General features: G+C 41.5%; 1 protein-coding gene across 1 annotated transcript; it reads left to right on the forward strand.

Annotated features, from left to right (window-relative positions):
* The first annotated feature begins 13,949 nt into the window (after positions 1-13,949).
* On the forward strand, positions 13,950-15,533 carry LOC131251401 (transcription factor TCP12-like). The gene has a single exon (XM_058252076.1). The coding sequence runs from the start codon at positions 14,154-14,156 to the stop codon at positions 15,459-15,461; it is 1,308 nt and encodes a 435-aa protein (XP_058108059.1). The 5' UTR covers positions 13,950-14,153; the 3' UTR covers positions 15,462-15,533.
* The last annotated feature ends 10,442 nt before the right edge of the window (positions 15,534-25,975 follow it).

Raw genomic sequence — 25,975 nt, forward strand, 5'->3', positions numbered from 1 at the left:
TTCGTGGCCTTAAGATTTGAAAGAAAGAATCAAAATTTTCGATTAATTCTCGATAAGGTAGACTATATGATTTAGGGATCACCAGATGGATGGTTCAGATTCACTGGTTATGCAACCAGTGGGTGATTTGGAAGTTGCGAAAAACCAGCAATGGTTTATTGCGAGATATGCTTGGGTAGTTTTACTGTTAGTACAGATAGAGTTAGCGGAAAGCGATGGAAAGTATTTCAGTCAAAGGAGCATTGCTACAATGGCAGTCGCCATATCAAATGCCGTAGGAGAAATAATTGTCCTTAGGTTATAGACACGTGTAGGCTCCATGAGAAAGATCAAGGCGTACGTCCCCGAAACAAGCGGCTGTGGTGCTCTAAATGAATGATAACTTTCCAGTTCGTCGCGGTGAAATGATTTAGGTAGTTGCATCTCCCCTTTCCTACATTTGACCGTCTACTCAGTCAATCTCCATCGTCCACTCGTTTTTACTCAACCTAGATGATTCACCATAAATGTTTCTGTGTTGATTGCTGGCATTCTGATGGATCGAAATTTTCCCTTTCAATGTGGACCGTTGATCGTTTCTTAATACACCGTTGCTTTTGAATGTTATCAAATGGATGGATAGCTTTATAGCAAGATCAGTGGGTATTTTTCACCTTGTTCATTAACCGATGGGTTAATGGACGGTTGAGGTATGTTAAAAATACAACAACGCAGGCAGTAGAATTGCCATGAACCAAATAAAGTTCATACCGCAATGAACCACTGTGCAGGCTCAGGAGTGAAACCCTTACCGTACACTACGCTATCCGCTCTCTCGATCCGTCAAAATACATGGAATCCAAGCAAGACAGCCCGTTCCTATTTGTTGAATAACGGGCTTAAAAGTTCAGAGGTTGCTGTCAATCACTCACCTGCTCCACGTGAACGGTACTGTAGCTCATTCCTCTGTGCCTCCCCTCTCACACGCGAAAACACGCACTCTCCCTCAGCCACGCGTCAGCAGTCTCTCTGTATACATTGTGGGACGCGGATTGCGTCCTACCCCCGCCCGTCTCCAGCTGGGAACGGGCAGCAGCTTTGAGTGACCACCGTGATGTATGGTTCTTAGCCACACCGTCCATTCAGTTTTTCGTATAATTTTAGTGGATAAGCCCAAAAATGAGGCAGATACAACGCTCAAGTGGACCACACCACCGGAAGCGTCTGTGATAACGATTCTCACCGTTGAAACTTTTCTAAGCGCCCCCCGTGATGTTTATTTGCCATCTAACCTATTTATAAAGTTACATAAACCTGGCTGAAGAGAAAACACAAATATCAGCTCCATCCAAAACTTATGTGGCCCCCAAGAAATTTTCAATGGTGAGAGTTTAATCCCCATTGTGTAGTACACTTGAGACTTGGATCTGCCTCATTTTTGAGTTTGTAACTAAAATGATGCAAAAAAATGAATGGACGGTGTGGATAAGACCCATACATCACGGTGACCACTCAAAGCTGCTGCCTGTTCCCAGCTGGAGACCGCGAGGTAGGATGCAATCCGCGTCCAAGATTGTGACCCACTTGAGGCTTTTTTTTTTTTATTTTAAGGATCAAGCACGTTTTTTTTTTTTTTTTTTTCAACAAAAATGTACAGCCTTTCGGGTGGGCCCACTTGAGACCTTAACTCATCGAATCAATATTTTTTTATTTATTAATAAAATGAAGTAATTAGATTAGTTGATTAGAATACTTCTAGTAGAAGGTTAGGTCATGGATTAACTTTTAATATTACAGGATTTTAACTTTTTACCAAAATTCATAGAAATCTTGATGAAATCTTTTAGATGCAAGGCTCTTTATCTATTTAAACGAAGGAATTGTAGGAAATTCTGTAATGAAACTCTAAAACAAGAGCAGCTGAGGATAGAGAAAATCCTATGCAATTATGTTTTCTACCACTTTTTCTAATAAATTTTTTTCTTTCTCTATTCAAAAATCATAAATATAACCAACGAACATGGTGGATGGACATTACACCTGTTGTTTTGATATGTGGAGAAGTTTTTTATGTTAAGAATTAATTTTTCAAGTAAGATCCAGTATTTTGAGAGATCAAATGCGTGAAATTTAGTTATCTCGGTCTATGAAAACTCGAGCCTATGGATCTTAAGGTTAAATTATGTTAGAGCCTCAAATCATAGATTGGATTAGCAAATAAATTTTTCATAGTAATCTGTAAAATTTTATAGTTAATGATAGTTTTATTAACCGGTTGTAGGTGCTAGATATTTAGATCTGAGCAATCTTTTAATTTTTCAGAATTCAACTATAATAAAAATCATTGGATGAGTTGTACCTAACTATATGATCAATGGAACCTATCAAAAATAAGGAGGAAGTAGGAAAACCCTAGAAATTATGAAAAAGTGGCTTTTTTAATAAACGGAACCTGTCCGACTTCGATCGATTGATCGAAGAGGGTCAAATTTTGTCTAGTGACCAAATTTCAAAATTCGTAACCAAATTTGACTAATCGAACCCAAGGTTCAATCGATCAAGGGGATCTCGAACAATCTCGATCAATTGAACTCATTTAATTAGTGACAATCAAAATTCTCTAGTGAGCAAACTGATTTAATCTGACCATGCTTGATCGATCAATCTAAGGTGGCCAAAAGTTTCCATAGATTTAAATAACTAAATTCAAATTTTCATTGATTCATGGTCAATCGATCGAGGGCCCTCGAGCTGACTCAATCAATCAACTATATTGATCGACAGTCCCTATATTTTTCAAATTTTAACTAAAGAGTTAATGTCGGGTGATCTAGCTGGAATCAAAGGTGGACTTCACTTTTTAGTAGAATATGGGATTAAACTTGTTGAATATTAAATCATCTTAATAGGAATTCGAAGTATAAACTCCAAAGTATCATATTAATTGAAGAATTCGACCTTAGCATAAATAGGTGAGTGAATCCCAACATGTCTCATATCTACATGATTAAGATAGATGATTTAATGGTTGAGATTGTTCTGATTGATATAGTTACTGTATGATTGTTAAAACGCTGTATAATTATGATCCTTACTTTATGATATATGCTTTTGAAGGTTTTGATGAATGCTAAATATACACATATAGCAATTATTGATATCATGGATCAGTGTTTCCTTTGAGAGAGAGATGTATCTGGTTGACTGTACATATCGATGCATATACATTGGCCATATATTACATGCATCAATTGAAGATGGATGCACGTCTTGTGCCTTGAGTTATTGGGAGATCTCCCTGGATGGTTACGCCCAGTAGATTCGTTACCAGATGCCCACAATAGTGAAAGCCTACTAATGAAGTAGATATATGATTATCCATGCCTACTTAGGTGGATGTCTGACAGGTACATATTTTTCATACCTACCTATAGTTGATGTTTGGAGGGTATAATTTTTAGGTTAATGGATATCCAATATAAGCAAGTGGATGATCATCTCACTTGACATGCATGTCATAATATCTTTACAGCCATGCTCATACTGCATACGCACTATTTTAGTTTGATTGTGCTATCTTATATTGTGTTACGTTATGGACGTTGGGATCCTAGGTAGGGGGATCGGCTCGCTTTCCACATGTTGCCTCTCTTGAGGGGTTTTTTTTTTTTTTTTTAAGGATAAGAGGGTGTTATGCTTGACCAGAGTCGTCGATAACCAGTTACTTCAAATCTATAGTCAGTTAGACCTTGTAGAAATGCTTAGGACTAAGAATACGAAGATCCTTAACCCTAAGCAGAGTTATACATGAGTCGATCCGAGTCGAGCTTGGCACAACTCGGCTCGGCTCGGCCAGTAGATCACCCTAGCTTGAACTCGGCTCAGCTCAGTCCTTGAGCTTATTTGGCTAGCTCGGCTCGATTCGGTCAGCAGATCGAGCCAGTTCGAGCCTGTGTTACATTTCATCAAACACCTGGAATGCATCTTAAATTTCTCATAAAATGTAAAATAGTAACGACACTTTACAGGTATTTCATCAAACACCCGACATGTAACATCAAAATCAAACGAAATCGAACACCCAACGGGCAGCATCAAAATCAAACACCTAGCAAGTAGCATCAAAATCAAACACCCAGTAAGCAACATCAAAATTAAATACCCAGCATATCCATTCTTTCCTCACCAACACTTCCTTAAGTCATTTCATCAAACACTTAGCAAGCAACATCCATATCAAAATAACTGAGTCACTGATCTGATTCGATCCGAGTCGGTTCGAGTTGAGTTGAGGTCGGGCAAGCTCGAACTCAGCTCGAAATTTTTTTAAGCTCCCAAAACTAGCCCGAATTGGTCCGAATCCAACTTTGAGTTGAGGCAAGTGGAGCTTTTTCGAGTTGAATCGAATCAAGCGAGCTAACTGAGCTAACTCGACTCGTGTACAACTCCAACCCCAAGATGACTCTTGAGTTTGCATTTCAGATATTTTGAGTAAATGACCATGGTTACAGAGAGGGAATGTGTTAGGCACCCCATCCACCTGTACAGATGTATGGTCTTTACTTCACAAGATCTGATTAATTTATGAGGAATAAGGCTAGTTCTCACACACGAAATATTGAAATGTAATGTTTTTTTTTAATTATTATTTCTTTTTTTCTTTATTTTTTCAAAAGGAAGGGCCCTACCCTAATATTATTGATAATATTAACAAAGGATGTCTAGCCAAACTTTCAGGTGGGCCTGACAAAAATAACAGGCCTCACCTATCATATCACCTAAACAACATCTACTCGGAAAGGAAAGAAAGAAGGCATAGCAAGAAGACACCCTACAAGGCTCTAGGGTGCCTTCTAATGGCCCCCAGACTTGCTTTATCCAGCAGGATTAATCCCCTAATCTCAGTCGGGAGGTCAGAGAGAACCTGGTAGGAGGAATACTGCTGCGAGCTACTCCCAATTCATGTCAAAGCATCAACCAGGCTGTTTTCCTCCCTCGAGATGTGGCGAAAGGAGAGGGTCGCCTGAGTCTTGAGAAACTCAATTCTCTGCAGCCAATGTTTCCAAGCCCAGTTTGGGAGAGAATTCCCACAAATGAGATCAATGACCAATTTAGAATCTGATTCCACTTCAATCTTCGAGAGGCCCCTGCTGAGACACATAAACAACCCGTTCCACACCGAGCAGAGCTCCGCTCTATTGCTAGACCCAGCACCGAATCCCATGTAGAAGGCGAAGAGAAGATTACCCTCTGCATTCCTACAGATCCCACCACCACTCGATGGACCGGGATTACCTCGAGCCGAGCCGTCCATGTTCAATTTAACCTAACCCTCCTTTGGTTTCGCCCACCTGACCACTTCAACACTGCGCCGCTGTGAGCATAATTCGATTATATCGGCAAGTCGTAGAGCATACATTTGAACCAATCGAATTCAAGGTGCAAAGTATAGAGAAATGTATTGTGTGGGATGCTCGATGTTGTGTTGATGCTTATGACAAAACGACGACTAACTGGCAAGGTTTTGGGTGGGCATGTTCCGATTGTATCGGCAAGTCACAAAGCATACGTCCACGAATTAGATTCGAGAAAATGATGAAATGCAATGCGGTGATAATGTATTTGCAGAGCAAGAGGGTGAGAAGGGAATGAATGTTGCATAATGCTAATACTTAAATTTGATGAAACTGATTGGAGCTTGAATGGTTAAAGGGATGGCAGTATCACAAAGGCTAGATCGAGTGGCTCAAATCAGACTTAAATGGCTTAAGAAACTTAGACTCTGGCTAGTTTAGGCTAGATCAAGGTTGGACTCTCTTTCTCTCACTCTCACTCTCCTTGGTGAAGGGATGCCTGGTGTGGTGGATGCTCTCTGAATTTTCTGGATGCTTGAAATGAGAATGGGAGGGAGCTATTTATAGCCTACAAACCCAGTTTTCTTATAATTCCTGCAAAGTATATCGCAAAAGGTGGTTGAAGGGCTAGGATTGAAGATTGGCATATGACATCATTCATGGGTTGGATGAGGTAGTAAAAGGGTAATTTTGGGTTAGGAGATGGGCATAAGAGTAAATACACATCAGCCGCACACTTAGGTCTAAAAAAGAGGAGCTCCACATACTTGAGGGACACCACCCCAAAGAGGGAGAGTGCCATGTGACTGGCGTCAAGCTAGTTGCCATCGGTCCCTACATGGACTCCCTGCTTTGGCAGGTAGCCTCCTCACTCGTGTTGAGGCTCTCCTATGAAGGTCACCATTGTTGTTTTGCACTGTATTCTGATTGGGCTTGTTTTTGTGCTTACGTTTAAGCTTAGTTTTGGGCTTAACAAGGTAAGTTGACTCGGTTGTAGGAATGGGTAGGCTGATCAAATGAATTGACTCAGCAAGTTAATGGAATATCCTGGCATTTATGCATTCCTATTTTATTTAGGACATGCATGAACCAGATGTGTTCATTAACTAGGCCTGAACAGTTGATGCTATATTGGTGAAAAAACCGTATAGATATAGTTGACGAGGAAATAGTTGCTCAAATTTTAGGTAGGAAGGTGAAATAGTGGACGATCTATAAGAGGAGTGGCCCTATCTTCAAGAAGACGAATTGAATGTGTTAAATCACTAGTATATCTAGTTGAAACTTATGTTATTTTTTTAATTATGTTTTTTAACTAATTTTAAGTTGAGTAGTTGAAAATTATAAAGTTAAAGTATTTCTTAGTCAATTGTTTAATAAAGCACCAAATGGGTTGGTTATGGTACAATGCTTAGCTTTTGTGAATGTTATAAATATGTGGACATAATGTATATGACATATCTTGGTGGTGGTATGTGTGTGTGATTGAAGTAATTGAATGTGAGATGGTTGCTTGAGTTTTAAGATTGTAAACTTATTGTACGTTTTAATTAAGCATACGAAAAACAATATGAAGAAATGGTTTTAGTACACTTGGGGTACGAGTCATGTGCCATAACTCAGGTTTCATCTGCCCCACCATTCTTCCATTCCTCGCATACCTTCATGGGCGAAGAAATGACTAAGCGAACAAAGAAGGCTAGAATTGTGGGGAAGTATGTCACAAGATATGGTGCCAGTCTGAGGAAGCAGATAAAAAAGCTGGAAGTGAGTCAGTATGCAAAATACTTTTGCGAGTTTTGTGGGAAGTATGCCATGAAGAGGATGATGAGGTTTTTTCCCCAGGCTCGACCGGTCGTGAGATTCACTCAACCGGTCGAGAACTGGTGCACGTCAAGTCATGGACTGACTCGACTCGTTTTCCAGCGAGTTATGGTTTTGGATTTCCGAGGTGCTCGACCAATCGTGGGATGTGCTCGACCGGTTGAGGGTGCCGCTCGAATGGTCGAGGACTCTGCACGACCAGTCGAGCTTATGCAAATTTGAGTCCGGATCTTGTGCGGACTGCGGTAATCTGAGGCGGTTTTGCAAGGGGTGCAAAAGGGAGTTTCCTAAACTATAAATAGGGGCGCCTAGGGCCTTTCTAGGCAATGCAAGAGGGTTTCCTAAAGATTTTCAAGGGTTTGCTTATGGGTTTAGGGTTATCAAAGGTGAGAGAGAGAGAGAGAGAAAGAGAGAGAGGAAGCTTGCGAAAGGGAGGTTATGCTCGTAGAGGTGATCTACTGTGCACTTGACATCTCATCGCTTCTACGTCCTCATGATCGGTGAGATCTCTCTATTTTTCTTTTATTCTCTTATTATTTATCCACTCTTATGTGAGTAAAGAATATTATAATGTTCTACTTCATAGTGGATTGTTGATTTAGACGAAGTCCCGTGGTTTTTACCTCTTTGAGGGTTTTCCACGTAAAAATATCTTGTGTCGTGTGGTTTATGCTTTGATTTATTTCATTGCTTTATTATCCCATAATTCTGGTATTTTTGGGAGGCTAGATCCTAAGGTTTTGTGCAAGGGCCTCATGAAAGTGGTATCAGAGCCAAGTTCATTGAACGAAATCGGATTGATTTTTGAATTATGGAAGGTGTCTCATCGAGGATGATTAACCTCAATAGTTCTAACTGGACCATATGGAAGGCTAAGATGGAGGATTTGCTTTATTACAAGAACTTGTATGCTCCAATCTTAGGCATATCAGTAAAAACAAAGGATATGACTGATGATTGGAAGAAATTGGATTGGAAGGCGGTGGAGTTTATTAAACAATGACTGGATGATTCTGTGTTCCACCATGTGTCTACGGAGACCTCAGCCACTAGCCTATGGCTGAAATTGGAATGGTTATATAAGAGGAAGACAGCCGGTAATAAAATCTTCCTGATAAGACGACTTGTGAATCTCAAGTTCAAAGATGGTGGTTCTATTGCTGAGCACATGAATGAGGTTAGCAATATAGTGAACCAGCTCTCCGCTATAAAGATGGTCCTGGATGATGAATTGCAGGCTTTATTATTGCTTAGTTTATTGTCTGACAGTTGAGAGACATTGGTGGTGTCTCTAAGTAACTTCGCGCCAAACGGAAAGGTATCCATGGAACAGGTAATCAGTTGTCTCTTCAATGAGGAGACAAGGACGAAGTATCAGGGGTCTACTTAGCAAGAGGCCCTTGTGACACAGGAACGGGGGAGAGGAAAGAACAGGAAGGGCGGGGAGGCCCGAGATAAATCAAGAGGCAAGTCAAGTACTGGGAAGGATGTTGAATGCTGGAATTGTGGCAAGAAGGGCCACTATAAGCATGAATGTCGTAAGAATAAGAATGACAAGAAAGGAAAAGAAAAGGAGAAGGAAGATGAATCAAATTCCACTGCGGTCGTTTCAGATGGCGACGTTGTAGTTATTCTTTCAACAAATTATGATATTTGTCTCACGACTACGAGTTAGGACACCGACTGGGTGATAGACCCGGGAGACTCGTTTCATGAAACTCCACGCAGGGACTTCTTCGCAAGCTACAAGTGAGGTGACTATGGGACAGTGAAGATGAAAAATTCTGGCATATCAAACATCGTTGAGGTCGGTGATATTTGTGTGAAGACCGATGTGGGCTGCACATTGGTTCTCAGGGATGTGAGGCATATCTCAGGCCTTCGCCTCAACTTGACATCGACGGGAAGGTTGGATGACGATGACTATGAAAGTCAGTTTGCTGGTGGGCCCTGGAAGCTCATCAAGGGTTCGTTGATCACAGCTAGAAGAAAGAAGTGTTGCATCCTTTACAAGGCAAGTGTCAGTATATGCAAGGGTGAGTTGAACGCAGTGGAAGATTCAGCTATTGACATGTGGTATAGGCGTCTAGGCCACATGAGTGAAAAAGGACTTTAAGTACTTGTGAGGAAGCGGCTCATTCCAGATGTGATAGGTATACTTCTCAAAACCTGTATTGATTGTTTATCAAGAAAATAACATATAGTTTCATTTATTAAATCTGCTTCTCATGTTAATAAAGTGCATGCATTAGATTTGGATTATTCTGATGTTTGTGGTCCTATGAGGACAAAAACCTTAGGTAGGGCATTGTATTTTGTCACTTTTATAAATGATGCATCTAGGAGGGTTTGGGCTTATGCTTTGAAATCTAAGGATGAGGTCTTTGGTGTGTTTAAATTATTTCATGCTATGGTTGAGAGAGAGACATGTAGATCATTGAAGTGCATTCACACTGATAATGGTGGTGAATACATTACTGACTTTCATGAGTATTGTAAGTCCATGGGTATACAGTATGAATAGACTGTTCCCAAGACCCCCAGCATAATGGTGTGGCTGAGCGAATGAATTGCACCATTATAGAGAGAATCAGATGCATGCTATCCCATGCAAAATTGTCCAAGAGGTTCTGGGGAGAAGCAATGCACACAACAGTGTATCTGATAAATAGGTCTCCATCAGCCCTGTTGAATGGAGAAGTGCCTGAGAAGGTGTGGACTGGATATGATCCATCGTACACTCATCTCAGGATGTTTAGATGTAGGAGATCCGTTCACGTACCAAAGGACGAGAGGTCCAAGCCCGATGTGAAGATCAGGCAGTGTGTGTTCTTGGGGTACGGTGATGAAAAGTTCAGTTACAGATTATGGGATTCGACAGAGAAAAAGCTCGTCAGGGGTAGAGATGTAGTTTTCTTTGAATATCAGTGTATAGAAGACATTGGTAAGCCAGAGAAGAACCAATGTAGTTCAGGTGAGCTAGAGGATCCGGTTATTCCTCACGTGGTGCCTGATGACGGGGGAGTACAGCAAGGTGCAGAGGATGAGGGAGTTCATTCAGAAGATGGACCAGGGGAGCAGCCCCCACTTGATCCACCTTTTGAGCCGCAGGTGAGGAGGTCATCTAGGGAAAGACAACAGCCCAAGACGTACTCGCCGCATGAGTACATTATGCTGACTAATGGGGGAAAGCCAGAAGATTATTCTGAGGCCCTAGCCAATGAGCATAAAGGGGAGTGGTTGAAAGCTATGCAAGAGGAGATGGAATCCTTACATAAGAACCACACCTATGATATGGTGAAATTGCCTAAGAGTAAGAAAGCTTTGAGCAACAAGTGGGTGTTCAGAAAGAATGTTGAGTAGAAGAATTCACAGACGAAGTTCAAGGCCGGACTTATGGTGAAAGCGTTTGGTCAGAGGAAAGGCATAGACTTCGACAAGATATTCTCACCAGTGGTGAATTTGACATCTATACGGGTGTTGCTTAGGTTGGCGGCTAGCATGGATCTGGAGATAGAGCAGTTAGATGTTAAAACTGCCTTCCTCCATGGTGAACTGGAAGAAGAGATCTACACGCACAAGCCAGAGAGGTTCGAAGTCAAGGGCAAAGAGTATATGGTGTGTAACCTGAGGAAGAGCTTGTATGGGTTGAAACAAGCTTCACGGAATGGTACAAGAAGTTTGACTCATTTATGTTGAAGCATGGGTATGATAGACCGAAGTCAGACCACTGTATGTTCACACGCAAGTTCTCATATGATGATTTCTTAGTTCTGCTGTTATATATTGATGACAAGCTCATCATGGGAAAAGGCATCAAGAAGATCGACAAGCTGAAACAGGAGTTGGGTAAGTCGTTTGTGATGAAAGACTTGGGCCCGGCTAAACAGATCGTAGGAAATGAGATAACCCGTGACAGAAGCAGCAAGAAGCTTTGTTGTCACAAGAGCGGTATATTGAGAAAGTCCTTGAGTGGTTCAATATGAATGTAACGAAGTTGGTCAGTACTTCATTGGATGATCACTTCAGATTGAGCGACAGGCAGTGTCCCAAGACGAAGGCAGAGGTGGAAGAGATGCAGAAGATACCCTACGTGTCAGCTGTAGGAAGTTTGATGTATGTTATGGTGTGTAAACGCCTAAATATAGCATATGCGGTTAGTGTTATTAGCCGGTATCTTGCCAATCCTGACAAAGAGCATTAGACAGTGGTGAAATGGATACTATGGTATCTAAGACGCTCATCGAAAGTTGAGCCTATGCTATGGTGACAGAAAACCTGTGTTAGAGGGTTACACAGATGCAGATATGGCGGGCGACATAGACTCCAGGAAGTCTACGTCGGGGTTCATGTTCACATTTGCAGGGAGAGTGGTTTCTTGGCAGAGCAAGCTATAGAAGGTTGTAGTATTGTCAACGACAGAGGCCGAGTACATTGCAATTACAGAGGCATATAAAGAGATGCTTTGGATGAAGAGGTTCCTACAAGAACTTACGCTGAAGCAGGAGCAACACGTGGTCTATTGCGATAGTTAGAGTGCTATATACTTGAGCAAGAATCCAAGTTAGCATTCCAAGTCGAAGCACATAGAGATTCGATATCACTGGATTAGGGATACTTTGGAACAGAAGGTTTTACAGCTTGAGAAGGTCCACATGGACGATAATGGGTTAGACATGATGACCAAGGCATTACTCAAGGATAAGATTAAGGTTTGTAGAAACTGGGTTGGTTTGAAGATGACGGATTTCTCCTGTGTCCAAAAGGGAGAGATTTGATGGGGTTTTTTCCACAAGCTCGACCGATCGTGAGATTCACTCGACTGGTCGAGGGCTGGTGCACGACCAGTCGTGGACTGGCTCGACTCGTTTTCCAGCGAGTTATGGTTTTGGATTTTCGAGGTGCTCGACCAGTCGTGGGATGTGCTCGATCGGTTGAGGGTGCCACTCGACTGGTCTAAGACTCTGCACAACCAGTCGAGCTTACGCAGATTTGAGTCTGGATCTTGGGCGGACTGTGGAAATCTGAGGCAGTTTTGCAAGGGGTGCGAAAGGAAGTTTTCTAAACTATAAATAGGAGTGCCTAGGGCATTTTTAAGCAATACAAGAGGGTTTTCTAAAGCTTTGCAAGGGTTTTCTAAAGGGTTTAGGGCTATCAAAGGTGAGAGAGAGAGAGAGAGGAAGAGAGAGAGGAAGCTTGTGAAAGGGAGGTTATGCTCGTAGAGGTGATCTACTGTACACTCGACATCTCAGCGCTTCTACATCCTCGTGATTGGTGAGATCTCTCTGTTTTTCTTTTATTCTCTTATTGTTTATCCACTCCTACGTGAGTGGAGAAAGTTGTAATGTTCTACTTCATAGTGGATTGTTGATCTGGATGAGGTTCCGTAGTTTTTACCTCTTTGAGGGTTTTCCACTTAAAAATCTCTTGTGTTGTGTAGTTTATGCTTTGATTTATTTCATTGCTTAATTATCCCATAATTTTGGTGTTTTTGGGTGGCTAGATCCTAAGGTTTTGTGCAAGGCCCCCAACAGAGGAAAGCTGTTGGAATTTGGGGCTGCAAGGATTGCAGCAAGGTGAAAGCTGGAGGTGCTTACACATTTAATACTGCCAGTGCTATTACTGTTCAGAGCACAATCAGAAGGCTTAGGGAGCAGACAGAGGGGTGATTGGACCTGCGATCTCACAAATCAGCTTTGCAGTGATTTTCTTGTGTTTTTATGTTTTGAGGTTATTACTAGTTTGGATTCTGAACGCGCGTAGTTATGTGACCAAAATTTTGATTTGTTAGTTTGGGATGATTACTAGTCTTTCAAAAAAAAAAAAGTGCCATAACTCAAGTTTGAGGGCGCACAATCAGTATTCGAATTTCGAGTCATGACACTGACACAGGGATGGACGTGATGAGGTGGATCACCTTCTTCCTCTAGGGGATAATTACTCTGAATCCATGGAGGTTCTCTGGAATCCTCATAGAGATTCCTCAAATCCACAAGGGAAAATAGGAAAATAAAAATAAATTCTAAGAAATTCAAAATTTAATTGATTAATGATATAAATAAATAAATAATATACAACCCTTTAAATAGTGATACCAAACCTAGGAAAAAGCTTCATAATCAAACTCCAACTCAAACTCCTTAAAATTCGTGACTTACTATAAATAGTAAACTTACTATTTATCGACATTCATGATACCTACTAGACTTTATAATTTTTGAACAAAAATAGTAAGTGTCCAATTTGGCCTAACCATGTTATTCTCTTAAATTTTCTAAGTCCTTTTCATGTTGGGCACGACTCCTAAAGCTTTAAAGATCGAGAGTTATGATCAAATTAAAACTTACTATAAATAGTAAAAATGGAATTTAAAAGCATTTTCGACCATCGATCTAATGGAATCTCATAAATTCGACATGGGCAACCCGGCATAGCCTGGTTGAGTGGCTAAAGTAGCTTCTCCTACCTCAAAATCATATATGGTACGTCAAATAACTCATTACGTTTTGTGAGATATGCATGTTTAAGGGTTTTGATGGTCCTCATCATTTCCATCTCCGATCGGGCCCTCTCTTGCCGATACGGGACATGAAAGTGTCCACGACCCGCTCTACATCAGTGAGGGTGCACTCTGTATACGAAGTGCGGGGTGACGCTCTCTCGCTCTCCACAGCCAACACCGACCGTTTGCTTTTGCTTAAAAGGAAACTTATTCGTTAATTAAAAACAAAAACACCCCTTCCTGTTAATATATATCAGCCATCGACATCTATAAATTGCACCTCTCTCTCTCTCTCTCTCTCTCTCGGTGTGGAATTCCCTTGGAGACGGAACGAGTGGAGCTCTTTCGAAGCAAGGTACTTCCTATCTATGGCTGCAGATTGAGCCACGTCATAAAAATTCCAATACATCGCTACACACATATAATATCTCCACACACAGTTAGATTCATATCTTCAAGAAAGAGACCTGCGGTGGTGCAATTAACAGCCACAGATGTTCACATCTAACAGTGCAAATGGCGTTCTGCACCCATACGGTGACGAGTACCTACTCAACGACACCTGCCCTTCATCTAGTACCGTTTCCTTTTCATCTTTCCTACACTTCTCCCCCACCGCTGATCACAGCCAACCCTTCCACCACAACACTGACCTTCCCGTTAACCACTTTCCACGGACCATCTTCTCGTCCAATGCAAGCACATCAGCTGCAGCTGAGGTCGCGATTAACGCCGTAGATCCTACCCAAGTAGCAGGTAAGGATATGTCCACTACAGATGCCTTGCAAAACTTCTTTTGCAACACTAACAGCCCCTCTTTGGGTGTGGGTAGAAAGAAAGGAACTAAGAAAGATCGCCACAGTAAGATTTTAACTGCCCAAGGACCCAGAGACCGAAGAATGCGGCTTTCCCTCGAGATTGCTCGCAAGTTCTTTGATCTCCAAGACAGTCTTGGCTTCGACAAGGCTAGTAAGACTGTTGGATGGTTGCTAACAAAGTCAAAGGCAGCTATTCAAGAACTTCATAGGGTCAGATCACAAAATAAAGGCTGCAACAGCGGAGGCGGCAAGTCCATTTCTTCACCGTCTGAAGGCGAAGAGGTAGTATCTGGATTGGATGAGATCACAGACAATATGGATCATGGGGACGACTCAAAGGAGAAGTCCACTTCCTTGGCGGCAGCACTTCCCAAGGTGAAAAGAATCCGAAACTCACGGAGAACTACATTTCATCCTCATGCAAGAGAGTGGAGAGAAATGGCAAGAGCAAGGGCAAGAGAGAGAACAAGGGAGAAGATGTTAATTAGGACTGACAGATCAAAGAAATGGCCCGGTGAAAATCCTCTCAACTCAAAGCACTCAAGGTCCTTGCATCTGGTCGAGACTGGAGAGGACTCCACTTCCCACAGTAGTCATGATAAGAAGTGTCCTTTGGAATTGGTGGTTGAACTTGTAAAGCCGAGATCTCACACTCCTGAACATCGAGGGTCTGATGAATCGCTTCCAGAAAACTGCAAATCGGGAAGTTTGATCTTTGATAGCATTTCATCTCCGCAAATGGTGAACACCGAGGACTTTGTCTCCCTTCAGAACAATGACATTATCAATAGTTTTAGAGAGAATTGGGACATTGATAGCACAAGAATACATTCAGGTTATGATGCTGTTACCAATATTCAATCATCGACTGGTAACATCCACGAAAGTGTTGCCAATCCAATCCTTGAAATGTCGGTTGGCAGTCATTTGTTGTCCCAATTCACCAATAATGTTAATTACTCCTTCAAGCCTTGGGAGGCCTAGAATTATTAAGATTTTCGGCCACGTTTGCTCAATATTTCTATATAGCATGTATTAGATGTATGAGCAAAATAAGAATGTTCGTGTCTTCGTTGATCATATGTAATTTATTAATTTGTCTTTGATTTCTTCATATGTGCTGGCGGATGTTTTCCTTGACAACTATGAAGGTGTGATCTTGTCGTAGAACTTCTTCCAAGTAAATAAAATATCTAGAATTTGTTGCGTGGATCATATTTGCAATTCCATAGCCTATTGGAAATTGACTAAGAGATCATGATAAGTGTAGAATGGATGTTCTAGGTTTGTTAGCAGCTAAGAAATCTAAGAAGAGATTAAACCTCAATCTATGGTGGAGATTGCCTAATCGTGATTTTGGTTTTCTCCTAGGAAATGAAGTTTTCAGTTGAAGGTTTTTTTATTGGTTAAAATGGAAACTTGGTAAGAAAAGAGAAACCAATCTTCAAGAACTAAACAGCCAGCATATGGTTTCAAATCGTTAAACCATCGAATTTGCTCATCGTTTGTAATCTTTGCTAACAATTTGAGCTTTATTTTGGATTGAGATGGAATATTGCAAGGTTTCCTGTATCCTGAAAATTACAATGTAAGAACATTTAGCTCTGAGCTGAGAGTTTTAAAAATCAATCAGAAATCAATGCTTAATTTTGCAGTCATTTTGTCTTTCCATTTGGATACCCACCCATCTATGATCTTTTTTAAAGATTCCATATTGAAATATTGTAATACTAGGCTTGTCCCTATTGATAGGAAGACATGTATATGGAACAAACATGTGAACTATGGAAAATATGATTACTTTTAGATCATACAGTATGTTTGACTTCTGAATTAAGCTTTCTGATTTTGTTTTAGTTCTATAAAATAATCATGCTTAGGTGATGTTGCAGCTTGTGTTAAAGGGAATTGCAATTACAAGAGAAGAAAACCCCAAGTTTGTTACTAAGATTCTATATTTAAAGGATGGAGATAGAAGAATCCAAAATCACGTTTCCCCCAGTGAATAATCTACTCACTTTCGAATCTTTGATGTAGGTGCATCTCTATGGCGGGGTCGGGTAACCCACAAGGTTGGGCCTATGAGATGCAGAATGACCATGGGGTAGGTCCCACTGTGGGACCTGTGAGATGCGGGGTCGCCTACGGGGAGGTCTCAATCAGGTTGCTCAGGAGGGCTAAGATAAAATGGATATTTTGGTACTTCCCTAACGGCTTCGGAGCATTTGGTGTGTTGGCCAGTACTCCCTACATCAAGTGGTATCAGAGCGGGAGACTAGTGTTCCGAGCCTCCTTATTGGTGTGGGTGGATGATGTAAGTGCATCTAGACACAAGGATAGCATGACCTATGAGGTAAGGCCTGTGAGAGGTAAGATGGCCACGAGGTTGGTCCTAGTGTGGGACCTGTGAGATGCGGGGTAGCCCACGGGGATGTCTCGGTCGGGTTGCTGGGGAGGGTTAGGATAAAGAGATATTCTAATGCTTCCCCAGTAGCTCCAAAGCTTTTGGTGCATTGGCCAGTACTCTCTGCATCAATCTTCTTTAAACAACCACTAAAATTTTGAAGATATAGGTGTGGGTGGATGATGTATGTGCATCTCGACACAAGTGTGGGACCTGTGAGATGCGGGGTAGTCCACAGGGACGTCTCGGTCGGGTTGTCAGGGAGGGTCAAGATAAAGAGATATTCTAATGCTTCCCCAATAACTCTAGTGCTTTTGGTGCATTGGCCGGTACTCTCTGCATCAATCTTCTTTTAAAAAACCACTAAAATTTTGAAGATATAGGTGTGGGTGGATGATGCAGGTGCATCACCACACAAGGGTAGTGGCCCACGAGGCAAGATGGCCACGAGGTTGGTCCCAGTGTGGGACCTGTGAGATGCAAGGTAGCCCACGGGTACGTCTCGGTCAGGTTGCTGGGGAGGGTAAGGATAAAGGGATATTCTAATGCTTCCCCAATAGCTCTAGAGCTCTTGGTGCATTGGTCAGTACTCTATGCATCAATCTTCTTCAAAAAACCACTAAAATTTTGAAGATACAGGTGTTGTTGAGAACATTACATTATATGGTAGTGATTATATATATATGTACATATATATATGTATATATATATATATGTACATATATATATACATATATATATGTACATATATATATGTATATATATATATATATACATATATCTACATATATATATGTGTGTATATATATATATATATATATATATATTTATATATATATACATATATACATATATATATATATATATATATATATATATATATATATATATATATACACACATATATATATATATATATACGTATATACATCTATATATATGTATATATCTCTATATATATACACGTGTATATATATATATACGTGTATATATACATGCGTATATATATACACACACACGTATATATATATATACATATATATATATATATATATATATATATATATATATATATATATATATATATGCTGCTAGTGTAGCTTTATGTACTGAGAATACAAAAAAGGGTGCGATTAAGAATATGAGGATTTTCTATGGAAAAGAAACTTCAAGCGGGAGATATTTCTTGGAGTTGGGCTTTCAAAAAAGTTTCCTGGTTGGGTAAACCTAGAAAATAATTTCTCAAACAGTTACAGGAAAAAAGGAGGTAAGAGTCAATCCTAGTATTAGTTCTATTATTGAAGTGAATTTTTGATAATTGTAAAGGTGTGATGTTTAAGGGACGTTTTTTTTTTTTCGGAGAAGAAAAGTATTATTCATGAAGATTACCAGGCCCCACCTATCATATGAGCCCATGTACAAAAAAAATGAAAAAAAGAAAAAAAAAAAAAAGAAAAAAGAAACCACCCCAAGACCGTCCACCATGTAGGGGCCTAAAACTACCCTCTTTTTGAAAAAAAACAATGGCTCAACAAACACAACATTGAAGAGGGAAAACAAAAACCAAGGACCTACAAAAACAGATCCTCAGAAACGACTAGGCTTGAGGATAGTGGATCTAAGAGAACCAAGCCCAATCCTGTCCAACATCAAAATGCTTATAAAAGGCACCGGGAGCTCGTTGTTAGAAAAATAAACCTTGTTCTCCCAACCTCCACTCCCCCTCTTAGCCAGAGCGTCTGCCACCTCATTTCTTGCTCGCAATATGTGAGACATCCTACAAGCCAGCTTTCCTCTCATATCACATATTGCAACTAGCCTGTACCATATGTTCCAGGGTGGTCTTTATGAGGAGAGGAAACAGCGTCCACAATTATCTTGGAGTCTGACACAAGAAGACGGCTCCTTTTATTCATGTTTCTTCTCCACTTCTGTCTAGTTCTTCCTTCCCCTTCTTCTACTCCTTTTGCTTTCGTCTCCTTTTTCTTTTCAGTTAAAGGTGGTGTTACATTAGTTGAAACATGAAAATACACCTAAGAATCGGAGGGCCCTACCATACCCCTAGCCAAAACTATACCTTTTCTTATTATTCTCGTTCTCCTCCTACTCTTTAGTCTTCATCTCATCTTTGTCTTCTTTCTGACAGTTTCTATGTCAAATCATGCCATGCCATGCCATCCCTCTTGGTATGAAGTTATTTTAAATATTTTGTCATGGTAGGTAAGCACAAATTTACAACTTGGATTATTTATAACTTGGATTTTGTCATGGTAGCCATGCCATCTCATAGTATTTTTTATAACTTGGATTATCATAATTTTACATGGTTTTGGGTGGCTGTATTTTTTCTTTTCCCGAATACATGGTTTGGACAACGGAAAGCTTTTCATCTAATATTCTTGCAGACAGCTTGATATACATGTCAGTGAGCTCCAGTCACTGATGTTTGTCGGCCTTGCAACAATTTTGGAGCTTCGAAGCAGTCAGTTTCCTTGTATGATAGGACCAAGATGATTTTCTTAGGTATATGATGCTAAACATGTCATTAAACAAGTTGCCAATGCAAGGAGGAAATGCGACACTATTTTTATTTTCCTTAAAAGATTAGTATTGATGGTATTTTAGTACCTTTAGGATGATTTATTTTCTGCAGCCTTAACATGAAAGTACCATTAAACGAGGCATTTACTTAGATGAATTGGGATATGTGTTACCTGCGAGTTCTCTAATCAAAATCAATGTACACTGAAAGGGTGAGTTTGGATACAATACTACCGAATTAGAATGCTATTAATCATCTAGTAAAGTGTATATAGCTGAATTGTACCTTACGTTCTTGGCATTCATGTCCTGCGTCTGTGATGCAAACTGTAACTAAGTTAATTTCACGCTGTACTTTGGAAAAACATAACTGCAATGTGAAGCCTACATAACAACACAGAGGAAGCTAATTACAATATTTACAACTCCACTCTAGTAAACTACTTACTGCAATTGAGCTCAGCAGTGCAGTCAATGCAGCATAAGGTTTGCTCAAAGATAGGTGAGGCATGGTCATTAAAAAAAAAAAGGTTTGCTCAAAGATGTTTTTATTAGCAGCAAGAATCTCTAGTGTTATGGAAATTTCATTTGCTTGGAGCTTTTAGAAGCATCGAAATAATCACATAAATGATAGCAGTGTAGACTAAGAAACACATGCCATAAATCGTACACAGTGTATGATTAGCCAACAAAAGTTGGGGAAATCGGGTGGATTCCAAACTGGTGTCATGTTAATTCCAGTGGCTCCTGAGTTCTGAAAATGGAATCTGATTGAATGCAGTGAGTTTCATAACGCCTTACGGTGCCCAATGCATTTATTCTTGGCTGTTGGAGTAAAGATAGTGCATCTTCTGCCCTTACGCTGCGATCAATGACAGCCATTTTCGTTTCAAGGAAAAGAGATCATGAAAACAAAGTAAGTTCATTGGATGGTTTACATTTTCAAACCTCAGATAATGCAAGCAGCACCAAAAGATTGCTGTCACTGCTTTTTTTTTTTTTCTTTTTTTTTTTTTAAATAACAGTGTGGGAACTCACCGCCCAGGAATCCATATATAAAAGGCTGCACAGCCATTCGGGCTAGCCCCACAAAAACGACAAGGCCCACCTATCATATGAACCCACAATTCAGGACATTCAAATTGACGATATGATTAAAACAGTCCCTTTCAGACAAGGCCCCACTTTCTGTCACTGCTTTTATGTTATTCTCTTCTAAACAAATCAACGTCTCTAATATCACTGATATCTCCTTAAACATATCAAATGTTCAATGCAAGTTGTCCCGCTATGACTACCCGATCGGCCTAACATAATGGATCGCTCCATGGGAAACAAGAACACTTATACCTTTTGAAGAGATTCTTAACATATTTCTCGGCTTGGAAGAGACTGGAGATTATTTTCGGCCCCCAGGCTTCTTGAGAGTTTTGGTAGGCCAACGTTGCACATTGCCCGCCATCTTAAAATCTGCTGATATTTTGAAAAATCTCATGATTATATCATCATGTTTATCTTTTATGATATTATTGCGAGATTTTCATGATCTAGAGGATATTTGTCACACTACCACACACTTACACACTGGATCAAGGGAATGCAAAATTGACAATATGATTAAAAGTTCCCCTATTGGTATGACTGTGATAGTTTATCACATAATATTGGGGTCACGGGCAATCATAGGCGAGCCTCCGTATCCAGTGACCTACCTTGATCATATGTGAGTTGACATGGTGCCCATGCATAACTTGTTGTTGATGTCTTAAATCTATTAATAACAAGGTCTGTCGATGCCATTGACAGACCACTAGATGCCATCGACAGATGCTCGATTCCATCGTGAAAATTCAGATAATCCTATGTTGGTTGCTGGAACGTTTTAGTGTTGCTATTCGATGTTATGAAAGTAAGTTCATGACATCGAGGGTCGTCCATGGCATCGACGGTCCCATCGAAGATGTGTGCAAAATTTTGTAAGTGCGGAATTTGTTTCTTATTCCGATTGTGATAGTATATATATCGGGTGTAATCAGGATTAGGGTATGAAGAGGGCTTTCCAATTCGTTCATAAGGGTTCAAGGGCATAGCTAGGGCTTGTGAAGTAGATTCGAGGTTTGTTCGAATCGGTAAGACTCTATCACTTGTAATTTCTAATTTCATAGTGCATTACTGGTCGCTTCATGCCATGGTTTTTTCACGTAAAATTTGGATTGCTCATTTTGACTTAGTTGTGCAATTGTGTGTACTTTTCTTGATTTGTCTCTAAGTGTTTTTGCGGTTCCCCAACATAACTTCTCACTGTTTTTTTTTTATATATATATTTTTAAAACCTTATTATGTAGAGCAGGTCGCAGACACTTTCATAGTAAAGATGGACCAAAGAACTGATTGGAGGCGAAAATGATTCGGATAGTCAGAACCTTAAATCAATCATATCTTACAAAACCGGATGAGTTTTTCAAAATATTTTATCTGATTTTAGGGTAAGAGCACTAAAGCCAACCAACCACGCTATGTTAGGTTCCTCATGCCGGATTTACGAGATTCCATCATATTGATGGTCAAAAGTCCTGTTTAGTTTCATTTTTACTATAAACAGTAAGTTTTAGTTCAAATATAACTTTTGATTTCAGCCGCGATCCAAGGTCGACAGTTATGACAGGCCATGGAAACCTTCTCAGCAGCGATCCAAGGTCCTTGGGCTGCCTGTGGTGATTTCAATGCAACAGTAGTGGCAAATGAAAGAAGAAGCAGCTCTCTCCCGGATGGAGGGGCCATGAGGGAATTCTCGGATACCATAAATGCTGCAGGGCTCATCGATGCAGGATTCTCCGGTAATCACTATACATGGTCCAATAACCAAGGCCGGCAGTCCAGAATTTGGGCTCGGCTCGACAGAGTTCTCATTAATGTAGATTGGTCAGTGCAGTTCCCCACTTTTAATATTCAACATCTCCCTCGGATCAATTCGGACCATGCTCCCCTCCTTCTCCACTTCCCTCCTAGGAGGTCGACTGGCCCGAAACCGTTCCGGTTCCTTAACATGTGGCTGATGCATGAGTCCTTTCAAGAAGTGGTAAAGAATGCTTGGGCTTCTAATGGCGCAACTTACCCGATAGACAATATTCTCGTCAAACTGAGAAACATCAAGGCTGCTCTTAAAACCTGGAATCGTGACGTGTTTAGTAACATCTCTCGCTAGGTTTCCCAAGCTGAATCTGACCTCCTGGAAGCAGAGAACGAGCTACAAGATCTTCCGAATAACACGGCTATCACGGCTAATCAACGATAGAATTACGAGTGTAATGTGTCCAATTTGAGACAATTAGAATGCATGGAAGAGGCATTCTGGAAACAGAAATCTCGAATCAACTGGCTCGAGCTGGGCGATAGAAACACCCGTTTTTTCCACGCGGTGACCACAGAAAAGCAGAGACGGGATGATATCCGATCAATCAGGAACCAGTCTGGGGAGATGCTGACGAATCCTATTCAAATTAAACAGGCTGCTGTAGAGTTTTTCTCCAATCAGTGTGCGGTGGTTACAGTGTCTGATCGTCCTGGCCTGCTAGACTCATCCCACACCTGATCACCCACGAGCAGAATGCTGATTTATTGCCCCCCCCCCCCCCCCCCCCCGACTCTTCAGGAGGTGCTGGCTACTATGAATGCGATTCCCTCCGATGGCGTTGCGAGCCCGGATGGTTTCTCTAGTGCATTTTTCAAAGGATGCTGGCATATAATCAATCAGGATATCCTGCAGGTGATCTCTCATATTTTCCATGGTGGGGCCATCCCGTGAGCCATCAATGCCACTTTGATTTGCCTCATTCCTAAAGTCTCTTCCCCATCCAACTTCTCTCAATTCAGACCTATAAGCCTGTGTAACTACTCGTATAAAATCCTGGCCAAGATTACAGCGTCGAGGCTAACCTCAATCCTCCCGGTCATCATCTCCCCCAAACAGGGGGCGTTCATCCAAGGCTGCCCTATTGCTGAACATATTGCGTTGGCTCAGGAAGTTTTCAGAGATATAAATAGAAAATCCAGGGGTGTGAATATTCTTATGAAAGTCGACATGGAAAAAGCATATGACAAAGTTGATTGGTCATTCCTTAAGAAAGTGCTGCTGAGGTTTGTATTTAGCCAGATGTGGGTTCGACTGGCCGAATGTTATTGGTCTAGCGCCTGGTTCTCTGTTCTTATTAACGGTGTAGCTTCGAGTTTCTTCAAATCTTCTAGGGGTCTCAGACAGGGTGACCCGCTCTCCCCGGCCCTTTTCATCATCGTTGCTAAAGTGCTGAGTAGGAATATGAAATTACAAATAACTGACCAGGCAATCCTTCCTTTCAAGATGAGTAGAAACTGCCCGTGCATTTCCCATTTACTGTACGCTGATGACACCCTGCTCTTCCTTAACGGCTCCATCTCCTCGGTTAAGGCACTGATGAAATTCCTTGATGATTACCAAACAACTTCTGGCCAATCCATCAACGTGGCTAAAAGCTCATTTGTCTGTGCCTCCTCGCTCTCGCAGCAAGAATTAGATCGATAGAACGGGTAAGCGGTATCTCAAATGTCTCCGCCCCTTTCCTTTACCTTGGGGTCCCTCTCGTGAGTGGCAGGCTGAAGGTGGCGATGTTTCAACCCCTGCTAGATAAAATTGAGGCCCGAATTTCTGGATGGCAGGCCAGATTTCTCTCCCATGCTGGTAGAATGGTTCTGATTCGCCACGTTCTGAGAAGTATCCCTATGCACTCTTTGGCTGTCACCCATCTTCCGCTCCAGGTGTTATCATCCCTAAAAAAATAATTCGCCAACTTCCTCTGGGGCTGGTCAAAAGGTAAATGCAAACTACATTGGCGAAGTTAGACATTCATCTCCCAACCTAAAGAAGAGGGTAGGCTAGGAATACGGAAGCTAGTTAACATTATGACGGCATTTAGATTTAAAATGGCCTGGTCTATCAAAGTTGAGTCCAACCTTGGCCTGTGGAGTGCTTTTATGAAAGCAAAATACAATCCCATTGATAATACCCCTCACCCTCTTCCTCACTTGGCCTCCCCGATCTGGAAGAAGATCATCCATTTGTGCCCGCGAGTGGATCAATTGAGGCAGCTTAAAATCGGTGTAGGGGACAGTAACATCTAGGCCATCAACTGGACCGGATTAGGTCCCTTAAATCACATTACTTCCATTCAGATCCCCCCCTTTTGAGCCACATGACGATCAATCAATTCCTGGGCGTCGCTGGCCCCCTCCCTCCATCGGCGGTCCTTGCCATCCTTCCACAACACATTGCAGATTTTATTTTCCAAGCAGGTTTCTGCCTTTCTCCTCATCCTGACGAATTGTTCTGGCCTTTCACCCCCTCGGGCAGTTTCTCAGTTCGAACTGCATGGGACCTTTGCAGAATCAGCTAGCCCCACAAACCCTGGTCCAAATGGGTTTGGCATTCTTCCCTCCCCCCAAAAATCTCCACTCTTGTCTGGAAAATCCTTTCGAAAGTAATCCCGGTCAAGGCCCAAATCCAATCCATGGGCATTTAGATGGCCCCTAGATGCGTATGCTGCTCTACGTCATCCTCCTTGAACCAGCCCTCTCAAGCGTCTGAATCCATCCCACACCTTTTTCTGGAAGGGGGACTTGCCATTTCAGCGTGGAATTTGGTGGCCTCTATGTTTGGAATTACGTTGCAGAATGCCTCTTCGGTGGAACATCGTCTTTACCAATGGTGGGCAGCCCATGCCACCAACAGTTCCCCCGCGACGGCTCACAACCTGGCCCCTTGTGTCATACTGTGGGAAATTTGGCGTATGAGAAATGAGGCGATGTTTGATGCAATGACCCCCTCCTTCAGACGTCTGCACTCTCGAATTTTGTGGTGGATCGGCTACATCAGGGGTGATCACATAACTACCTTCAACGTGGCCGACAGGTCAGCTCACACGTCAACAGTGTCTAGGATCGGACGCTCCAGCCCACACCCTCATGTTCAGGTGATCAAATGGCTCCCTCCCCCCAGCGACTGGGCCAAAATTAATGTCGACGGTTCATCTTTAGGCAACCCCGGGAGATCAGGAGGTGGTGGAATCTGTAGAAACGAAGCTGGGCATTTTCTGTTCGCTTTTTCCCATGGCTATAGCACTGGCTCTAACACCTTTGCTGAACTCAAAGCAGTTCACTACGGGATTCTCTATGGGCTTAATCATGGTCTAAACCAGATCGTCATTGAATCTAATCAAATCTGGTGATCAACTTCCTCAATGGCATGCCCAACCCGGGGTGGAAATGGGAATACTGGATGGCCAGAATCCGAAAATTGGCACTCTCCTGTCAGCTTGTTTTTGTTCACACTCTTCGAGAAGGGAACGACCGGCGGATGCACTCGCTAGGAAAGGTAGTGAATCTCAATGTAATTTTTTTACTTGCTCATGGGAGGGCATTCCGGGCCACATTCGCGGCCTCATCTTCCTAGACAAAGTAGGTCTAGGTTCAATTAGAGTCAGTTGACACGATAGGACCCTAAAAAAAAAAAAAAAAGAAAAAA

This window comes from Magnolia sinica, chromosome 7 (assembly GCF_029962835.1).
Source record: "Magnolia sinica isolate HGM2019 chromosome 7, MsV1, whole genome shotgun sequence".
In the NCBI taxonomy this organism is placed as follows: Eukaryota; Viridiplantae; Streptophyta; class Magnoliopsida; order Magnoliales; family Magnoliaceae; genus Magnolia; species Magnolia sinica.

Bases quoted from the DNA above. Each gene is read 5' to 3' on its own strand.
- LOC131251401 (XM_058252076.1), top strand. From the start codon at position 14,154: ATGTTCACATCTAACAGTGCAAATGGCGTTCTGCACCCATACGGTGAC.